The following is a 10,076-nucleotide window of genomic DNA, read 5'->3' as shown; positions in this document are numbered from 1 at the left end:
CTCACCTCACCATAACTGGTGTTTGTTACAGCTGAGTACTGCCAACTATTCTGAAGAAGTCTGTAACCCTAAATATCGTGAGCCACACTGCCCTACAAGCCAGAAGGCAAGCTGGAGACAGAAATAAGAGACTAAGTCACAACATGATAAAGGGACAGGACAATTAAAGGAAAGTCTGCAGGGCCCTGCCAGGTGTGGTTTGTGGGACTGGGCAGCACAGATTGGAAGGTCCTACTGTTAATGCAGCACATCGATTTTACCATCCACAGAGAGGTGACTAATGCATACATTCTGTATAAAAAGAGAGCAGGCTGTACTACATATGTATCTTTTAAATTATTTTATTTTGTGTAAGCTAAAAGGAAATTTACACACTTAAATCTCAAAAGACCTTGGGCATGCATATTGACCTTTTTAGAGGTTCTTCGACATAGCTCTCTTTTTTCCATAGGAATTTCCCCAGACATTTACAACCCATAGTTTTTTACTGTATATACAGCCTAAAACCATAGCAATCTATGATTATGTCATTTTACACTGTGCAAAATCAAACAGGAATAGTGGTACAACAGAACATAAAATTTTTTAACAGGTAAATTTCATTGTAAGACATTCATATTGTTTTGGTCCTTCTTTTCCAAATCAAACTGATTAAAAGCAGACAACCTTCTAATAACCCAAAAAAAAAAATCAAGTGTTCAGACAGTAATCCATAACTGGAACAAGAAGTTACTGACAGCATACCTTTCAAAAGGCTATATAATGACAGAGCCATACTACTGAAGTTCAAGAACATAAAAACTGATCAGCCAACCAATCAAACAGGGGGAGGGATGGGGAAAAGAAAAGGAAAACACATCTTAAGCTTGTTAAAACACAAAGAAATTACTGGGTTTTAAAGAAACAATAACTGAAAAAGCCACAAAGGGCCAACATAACCTTTTGATTTTTTCCAGCAAGAAGTATTTTAATATATGCAGGAAAGAAAAAGTTGCTCAATGCAATCTGAAAGTCTTCAGGGGAACTTCACAGATTGTGAAGATTGAAGTTTTCATTATGTGTTTATAGGACTTTTTTTTTTTGAACTTTTTAAAGTTTTGTAAGAAGGACACCACCAGTGTATTTCACAAAGACATAAATGTATACAGCCCAGCACAACAAAAAGAATAGATCTTCAAAAAGATTTACCCCCAATTATTTACAGTTTTCTCTAATATAAATTTAGGACTCCAGTATGTAAATAAATATACATTACTATGTATACCTTTCTAGTGCTGCTTACCAACAAATCATCTGAACTTGATTTTTTTTTAAATTAAAGCAAGATTGCTTTTTACGACCCACAGAGGGAAGAAAAAAAAATCAATAGAAAACGTCCAATTCACATCACTTTAGTCTACCTTTTCTTGGCAGCTTGTTGAAGGTGTTAATGTGGCTGGGAACATCAACACCTTGGCATGCATGAAAGTTAAGTCAGGAAGGCTAGAAATCACCTTGGCAGCCTCTTCACTAAGATGTTCTTCCTTTTTAGGCTTCCTGTTGAGAAGAAAAGAACAAAGTGCATTAATCCAGTACCTGATATCCCTGGGATCACTGAAAGAATCACTGATTGAAGCAATGTTCTGTCAGCTTGTCTCCCACTGACAGGCACTTCTGTAAGCTACCTGATGGTAGTCTAATGTTATAATACTTACCTGCCTACCAATAACGTGTTAACATGCAAAGTCAGATAAACGTTCCTGTGTATATTGTTGCAATAAGCAAAAAGAGTCCCATTCAAATGATAATTTTTATATATGATTTTTTTCTTTTTTTGGTAGCGTCAAGAGTGAAGAGACTCACTTGAAGAGATAACCATTCCCATATTCTACAGACGAAACAATAGGAACATTAGTTCTAAATTACCTAAATCGTGTACAATCTTCAAAAATAAAGTGGAAAAAATCTTAAAAGGGCACTCAATAATTTTAAAATAAAAAAAGTACTTATGCTGTGTTTCCAACATGACTGTTCTCAGACTATACATCATGCCACTCTACACTGTGATCCACAAACTCTCTTTTCCCTTAGGACTCATCAGCAGCAAAAGGTGGCTCATGATGTGTAGCTACTTGCTTTGAAGTGCAGTAATATGGGGAGCCATGATGATACACACAGCAGTTTGGGAATCATTGGGGTTTACTTTGCCTTTTGCATTATTCACAAGCATTACTGAGCACAAATGAATAAAGAGGTCTAAATCCCATGTCGTTTTGTTCTCACTATTATGCAAAAAAAAAAAAATCACACTTCCCAAGTAAAATGAAGCCTGGCTCAGAGTGCTACAGACCCCCCCTCCCATGCCCAAACATCCATACTTTACAAACATCTGGCTTATCTTCGAAGAACACTGCCTACTACTAGAAATACTCAGTTTTCCATCAAACATTATTCCAGTTCCAAAAAGGCATCTGCTAAGTCCTGCAACAGTGCAAGAAATTCTAGCTGAATAAGCTCCATCACCTTTGGGACAAAAAGCTGAGGAAAAAAGGCTTGAACCAAATAAACTGCTTTCTCTAGAACACTTTAGAAATTTCCTTTCTGTATCTTATCTATAAACTTTAAACCAAACCCATAAGAGGGCAATGACCACTCCGATCACATAGTAGCATGTACTCATATTTTCTTTTGTCAGCACCCATGAGGATTGCTTCCTCAGCTGATCAGAGACCAGGGGAAAGCAAGGGGCTACAGTACTCTTAGAATTCCTAAGCTAGGAGAAGACAAAAAGAGCTGGACTCAACCTCATCCTTGACATCACTGAACATTGCATTGACATTGAGCTATCATATTTGTTTTCTATTTGAATCTCCACTTGATGGAAGTTCTCTAGATGAGGCAGCCTAAATACTAAATACTAAATCTGACTTACCTTCAACAGAATAGCAATATTTTTCTTTCTCTGGTGCAGTGGAATTTCATGAGCTACTGACTAGAGGCAGATTACCAAATTCTGCAGGATGAACAAAGCTCTGTGCTGGATTTACTGAAGGAAGAAGCAGAGAGCCAATATGTGCCTCCTCTAACAACTTCACAGTCAGCTCTGTTTGCACTCAAAGGACTATCTCTGAGCTGTTGAAATGTGGTTCTCACCCACCACTGTGTTATCAGTATCTGGTGCCACTATTAATAACCACTTACCACAAGCCTCTTAAAGGTACAAACTCCTGGTGATCAAGGACTTAGAGCTAACAAAGGAGTGTTTGACAGGGGAAGCCAAAGGAAGAGGCTGACTCGGAGATGTTCCTGTAATTGTTAATCAGGCGAGATGGAGCTCACACACTCCTTGCTATTTATAAGCCTCTTCCTCCCCTGCTCATCTATGGCATGCTAAGAAATGGCACTGTTGGGTCCCAGAGCCAGCACTTCATTTTATTTGGTGGCCACATGCCATCCTTTATCACAGGACAATGTTATCACTCTTGCTGTACCAGCTGTTCTTTGCAACATCACTGCAGAAGGGGCACACCAGTGAGCCCAGTCAGGGGTGAATCTCACCCAGTTACTGAAGGCTCCCCTCCTGGCTGGAGGTCCTTTGCAATAATTTATCTACTTAACCTGCAATGTAAAAAGTATCTATAAAGAAGAAGCTAACACACTAACACAGCAAACATTATTTAACTATGACCACGATAGAGCTATAGATACAATCACTTGTTAATGAGGCTCAAACTCTTTTTTGAAATCATCTCAGTGTAGAAAGAGTGGAGATGTCCTAACTTCTCCAATCCTCAACGGAGAGGGGCAAGCTCCTCTGCAATACAGTAAAACTGGACACTGCAAGTACCCTTTGTGGGTAACAATCAACACTTTTGGTAGTAAATATCACCAGGGCAACCCTAAAGAATTACTCACTAACTCTCTAAATTTAAAAGACAAAGTAGCATCATCACTGCAGACAGATCTTACCCTTAAAACTTACCAAACTGCCTAATAACTGTGATGCTCTTTGATAGAGGCAAGAGAAATAACTGCATTCATTTCAGTCACTACTTGTGCTGAAGATGTTCCCATTATCAAGAGCTTCTTTTGCTGAACCCTGGTCAGCAGAGGGGGGCATTGCAGAGTTTCTCCTGCTTGTGCACTCCTAATCTCTAGATACCATGGCTAAAAGAACAGACACCCAAGTGAGCAGACTGTCAATGGCAGCTGCACTACTTCTGTCTGCTTTGAAACCAGAACTTTTGATTACTAAACCATGGAATGCCCCAGTTCTGGCTCATTCAGGTTTTAAAATTTTGTCCTCATCCACCTCTTCTCTTACATGAGGTTACATTTTCTCCCAAGAGAGAGGACAGAAGGGATGCCCCTACCCAAGCAACTGTGCCAGTCCATCTACCTGTGGGCATTAAGTTCCCTTTTCAAAGGCATGTTAACACTAAGCCACAAGAAATGAGCCAGACTGATGGGCAGGAAAGTTGCTGGAAGAAAATTTAGCAAGAAACAGGGAATTCTTTGTCGATGCGTCACTCACACCTCACTGTTCTGTTCTGCATTCCAACCCCCTTCTGCAGCATTCGAGTCTTTTGGGGCTTCAGTCACCTCCCATGTTTGCAAAGGGTTTTGTGGATAGTATCAGCAAGGCCAAGCTTTATCAGCAACACTGAGCCGATTAGAGAAACACACTTGAAAAACACTCTGTAATTAGGAGTTTGGCTGCTCCATCCAACACTGTCCCCAAGGAGTATTTGCAGTTTACACGCAGGTTTTGGCCATTTCTTGGAAAAGTATCAGTGCTCTGCTTTCCTTCAAAAAGACAGCAGATAAACTTTTGATCTCTGCCAATTGTATGGAAGCAGGCTAGGCTGCAGAGTCTCTCTGGAATGCTGTACTGGATCTCTGACCTTCAGCACTTACTGCTGCCATCGAGGTTCCAGGCTCAAGCTGAGGGGGAAGCTTCCCCTCCTCTCCCAATACCTTCCTTCTGAGAAACTGCCTTTGTGGTTCAAGAGGTGGCTTTGCAAGCAAAAGATGAGGCTACTTTAGACAAAGATTACTCTTCATATGGCATCCTGCAGCTGAACAATGGCATTTTCACTCTAAACTTCACCCTAAAGATCCTGAGCTCAGACAAGTTACACACATGGGAAAGCCTCAGCACAGCTGAAGTTTGAATCAAAGGCACTGGTTCCATCTTCCCCATCAGTTATATTGAATGCCTAATAGTCCATATTTCCAGGCTGGTGCATTAATATCAGCCTCATTGAGCTGGCTGTACCCAGCCACTCCTATTTTAAAGTCTTCAGTTCACTACCAAACAAACAAACAAACAAACAAATTTTTTACAGAAAGCTAACATTCTGCAACATATTTGGCATACTGCTGAGATAAGACCTTATTTCTCTGAAGGCTTCTAGCTTGGAAAAACAGATTGCTTTTCTTTCGGAGAGCACAAAATCAAGTAAGAAAAGAGCACTTTTTTTTTTTTAATTTAGAGTTGACAAAAATATACAAACTGTATCACACACTGAAAACAGCTTCTTTAAAACAGCTAATCCTTGTGTGTGTCTGAACTTAATCTCCAAGTCTGAGGTCCCATGCCTCTTTCTACTGCCTGACATATTGCTATACCATAGATCTAGTACCTCTTCCCACTGGTAAGCAATGCTCTCCAGAACAGGGGAAGAACTCTGACATCTGGATGAAGAGCTTTAAGCGCACAAGTAAGAGCTTTCAAGTGTATTGTGGAAGCCTTGGAAAAAAAAAAACCAAAAAACACCCAACCCCTCATATCAAAAAAACAACAATACAGAAAAATGAGGGTCAACATTCATTTAAGCAAAGCAGACTTTCCTGTTGTTTTGTAAGGAAAAAGTAAGCTAAGACATCTTCAGGCAAGCGGGCAGGTACAAAATTATGAGTTGAAATAAAAGAAGGATACATTTGTAGTTTGCATTCCTACTGCAGTTACTTTAAAATCAGGCTTAGAATATAATACAAAAGTATTTCAATGTAACTAAGTTTTCTAATTCATGAAAGTCAAACTTTTCCATTAGTGTAACCTCAGGAAGAGTATATGTGCTCCATGAATAGAAAAAGAGGCAATCCAAAAGCTGAGACCCAAAAACCAGCACTGAAGTGGGGAGTTCCCTCTACTGGTTCTCCCTGGAAATTTCATGGCTTGTTGATCTTTTTTATTCCATGTTCACTTTCAGAATCATCACTGCAGGAAAACTAGCAAGATAGTTTTCTCAGTGAAGGAACGTGTTTTAAAAGAGCACTTAAAAATTAGAGTTTTAATAATTTTAAGCAAGCCAGCTCTGTCCCACCATTCCTGTGCCTCCTCCTAAGTGCTCTGCTGCATGAGAACACATCTAGTTTTAGAGTGCTGAATAAACCCTAAAGCTTGCTTACAAGTGAGGGTATGTTACCACCTATTTGTTGCATGTTGGGGCACACGCTTCCAAAACACCAATATTTTACTTTGGTGAGAATCCCTCAGTGATTCTTTTAATGGGCACAGACACTAATTATATGTTAAGACAGTTCAGGATGTGATAAGATATACATTAAAAAAACCAAACCCCAAGAATACAAGCTTATAAGTGGAGAGACTATTCTGTACCCATTCAACTGGTCAGACTTCATGAAAGACATTTGACACCTGAAGACTTTCTATAGAATCTACCTAGAAAAAGCACAAAAGTACTTCACAGGTGCTCCTGGAAGCAGAAAGGACATCCTAAATCAACTACACGCTCATTCCTTAACCTGCAACATCAAAATTAAACTCATGTTTGGTCACTGAAGTTTTGACAGGTGCTAGAAATATTTGTGAAGGGACAAATATAGTCATAACTATCGGTCTGTTTTATCATTTTACTTGTGGAACATTCTGTATTTATAAGTTACACAGAGGTCCAAGGAGAGTCTTCTGTCACAGTGCTCAGGCTCTGAACTGTGTGGTTCAATTTACCCTGCCATTCTTAGAAACCAGCTCTGGTGTTCACAAAGTCGTTTCCTCCAGTTCAGCCTTTGGCTCCAGCTTTTCAACTTATGTCCAGGTGATCTTTTTCTTTCAGCTCATGAACTATTTCCACACTTTAGAGTTCTACGATAATTTGAGATATGAACTACAGTACGGTGAATTTCAGATTTAAAATTCAATTATTGAATTTAAGGCTTTTGATCATTCAGGAACTTCTGCCCTAAACAAGCACACACGTTCACATCTCACATTTCACACACCCTTAGAAACAGAAGACAAATGTGCAGGGAAGAGTATTTACCTTGTGGACGTGCTTGCCTTCTCCACTGTGGACATGAGTCTTGCAAACGCATCAGTCACTCTGTTGCTCGCATTGGAAGTTTCCAGTTTTGAGGTTGTCAATTCATACAACTCAGGATCCACACCTTACAGTATAAAATAATAATCAGTGATGGTTGGAGGCAAGTATAGTCATAATTAGTCACAGACCAACTTGCTAGAGACTGTTTTCTGTAAACATCTGAATCATTTATAATTTCAAGATACATGAAAAGAACATGACAGAACATGTTTGCGTTTCTGAAGCATCATCCTTTCTCCCCATCCTTTTTCAGCAGCTTTTTTAGTTGTACTACAAAACAGACACACCTTGGATCAAGTCTGGCATACAAGGTCTCAGTCTATGAGTAAACAAAACCAATTTGATTTACTTTTGAGTGTGAAACCTCTGTTAAAAGTGTCAGCTGTGTCAAAATGGATTGTTTCAATTACTTCAACTCAACTGCCTCTATTAAAAGAACACTGCATGTTAACAGGGACCAACTCTTCACCAAGAGATTACAAGCAACACTGGCATGCATTAGAGTGCATTTAGTATCTTGCTTTTCACCAGCGGTTGTGTTGAAATTTGAAGTGAAGAAAAACAGCTTTTATGAAACACAGAAGTGGCATGGCATTAAAAAGTTACACACTAATATATAGTACTACCAAGACTTTTACTCTGTGCTCCCTTTTCATCTTTCAAGTATTCCTAAAGCATTAAGTATCTGGATGTTTCAGCCTTGAATTCCTAGTTTCAGGTATCTTAAGTCAGATGTTGAATTTTCACATCACATATGTTGGGAATGGATTTCAAATTTTATCACAGAGGTCACTCTGAGAACACTGCAAACAATGGAAAAAATATTAAAAAAAATACGTATGTATGAGTTAAATTCTACCTGTTTAGTATCAAGCATCACATCTCAGTAGGAAGTAGATCTAGAATTTCCAGATATTATGTTTATTTCTTTAAAAAAAACACCTCTAGAAATTAGAATTATCAAAATAAATCAAGAGGAAAGACAAAAATTTTGTTGCTCAGAAGCATTTTAAATTGGTGATATTCCCCTAGTTACAATTTCAGATATTTTATGTTTCATGGGTTTCAATGAAGCGTGCATATGTGCCATTCGCAATTGTAAGTATTTTTCAAAACCTGCATAGAATTTTTGTACATAAGCAGTGTGATTTTTAGAGACACCTGTGTCCTAAACAAGTGTCACACCTGTACCAGTTGGTTTGGACAACACAAAAGTATTTCATCCTACTGCAGAACAAACATTGCAAACACTGGGACCTGATGGTCCCCTGTAGCTCCCTAATATAAAACCAGCATTTACTAACGTGTGCTGACAATTATATCCAGATTACTTCTCAGGATCAGGATGCTTCTAAAAGAATTCCTGACACATCAAAAGATTGCTAAATAAATAAATGCCTGTGCTTATTATCCTGCCTTTACCACCAGTAACTGCAGCATTGCATGTGCTAACAGATGAGGTTAATCATCCTCAAGCCTGTGTTGCATGAGCTCTCCCCAAGCAGTGTCTTGACCCTTTGCCCTTTGGACACAAGTTAATTCCTCTTTTATTGTAAGGAAACTAAGCTGACCAAAATGTAAAATTAAGAAAATCATCTGGTTAAGCTGCAGGAGGTGGGGAGAAGATTTGTTCCATATAACATGAATTAATTAGAAATTATTCAGCTGTCCTTTCAACATACATTTTTTTAAAGTCTGGATTTTCAAAGTTAATTTCATCCAGTTCCATACAAAATATTAAAATATGTACTGTCCCGAGACCAGCATACCAAGACTTTTAGTACTGTCAGATGTTTACAGAACTTGGAAATAGGAAAAAGCCCAAATATTCCATAAAATATCCACTTCCAATCAGGGAGAGGAAGCCTTGAAGAAACACACTTTGACTTGCAGAAGCCCGCGAAATCCCATTAAGGTACAAATTGGAAAGCTAATTGAAACGAGGAGCCCTTTGACATGCAACTCTGCAACAAACATTAAATGCAACCTTATAAGTTACATCATTTAGATATTCCCATTTACAGACATTACATATGAAAATGAATTCATTTTCGCTGTATGGAGATGTCACTGCTCAATTTACTGTTCTTTAGGCACCTCTTACTCAGCTACATTTATGTTAAACTATTAACATGAAAAATAAAACAATACACTGAATTGTGGGAACATAGTAGAAATGAGTAACTCCCTGTTCATGATGCAGAATGCAAATTTTTATTAAAAAGTTATTTTGGCTACTGATGAAATCGGACTGAGAAGAATCCAGTGTTGATCTGTAGCAAGTAAAACTAAGGTCTCCAAAGAAAGAATAAACTTCTACTACTGATAAAAGTTTCTTCTTTAAGCCAAAAGATCTAGCAATTTGTCTTTCAATTATTTTTTTTTTAAGAGTTGCATATTCTCCATTTAATTCAAATGATGAGAGAATATTTAAGGAAAGCACTGCAAAACCTTAATGAGATATTGAAGGAAAGTTAGCCAACCAAACCCACACAAAGCTCCTAAACACACACAAACACACGAGCTGCAAGCCATGAAACAAATGACTTTCCCAGAAACAAGTCAGGAGTTAAAAAAAACAAAACAAAAAACCAACCAAACAAAAAAATATGCACTATAGGGCATACCAGGGAAGGTGATAATACCTGTAACTTGGTGAAACAACAACATAAAAATAAAATGCAATAAAAGGGCTAACAGTATTCCTGAGTAATCCCTTCCAGTGTGCACACCACCTGCACAAGCAAT

General features: G+C 38.3%; 1 protein-coding gene across 4 annotated transcripts in view; it reads right to left on the bottom strand.

Moving 5' to 3' along the window:
• Nucleotides 1-325: 325 nt before the first annotated feature.
• The window catches only part of AFTPH (aftiphilin), a 44,012-nt gene continuing 34,261 nt past the window's right edge, over nucleotides 326-10,076 (bottom strand). For 3 of the 4 annotated variants that reach the window (XM_032683276.1, XM_032683278.1, XM_032683277.1), the window contains 2 exons: nucleotides 7,269-7,392; nucleotides 326-1,536 (listed from right to left, as the gene is read on the bottom strand). In XM_032683276.1, the coding sequence (XP_032539167.1) occupies nucleotides 1,392-1,536; nucleotides 7,269-7,392 (269 nt within the window). In that variant the 3' untranslated portion in view covers nucleotides 326-1,391. Of the gene's footprint in view, nucleotides 1,537-7,268; nucleotides 7,393-10,076 lie in introns of those variants that run through there. The other variant, XM_032683280.1, reaches the window with a different exon arrangement.

The sequence above is a fragment of the Chiroxiphia lanceolata genome, chromosome 3 (genome assembly GCF_009829145.1).
Source record: "Chiroxiphia lanceolata isolate bChiLan1 chromosome 3, bChiLan1.pri, whole genome shotgun sequence".
Taxonomy (NCBI): Eukaryota; Metazoa; Chordata; class Aves; order Passeriformes; family Pipridae; genus Chiroxiphia; species Chiroxiphia lanceolata.
Note: the sequence above shows the minus strand (reverse complement) of the source record. Positions and strands in the feature narration are given on the sequence as shown.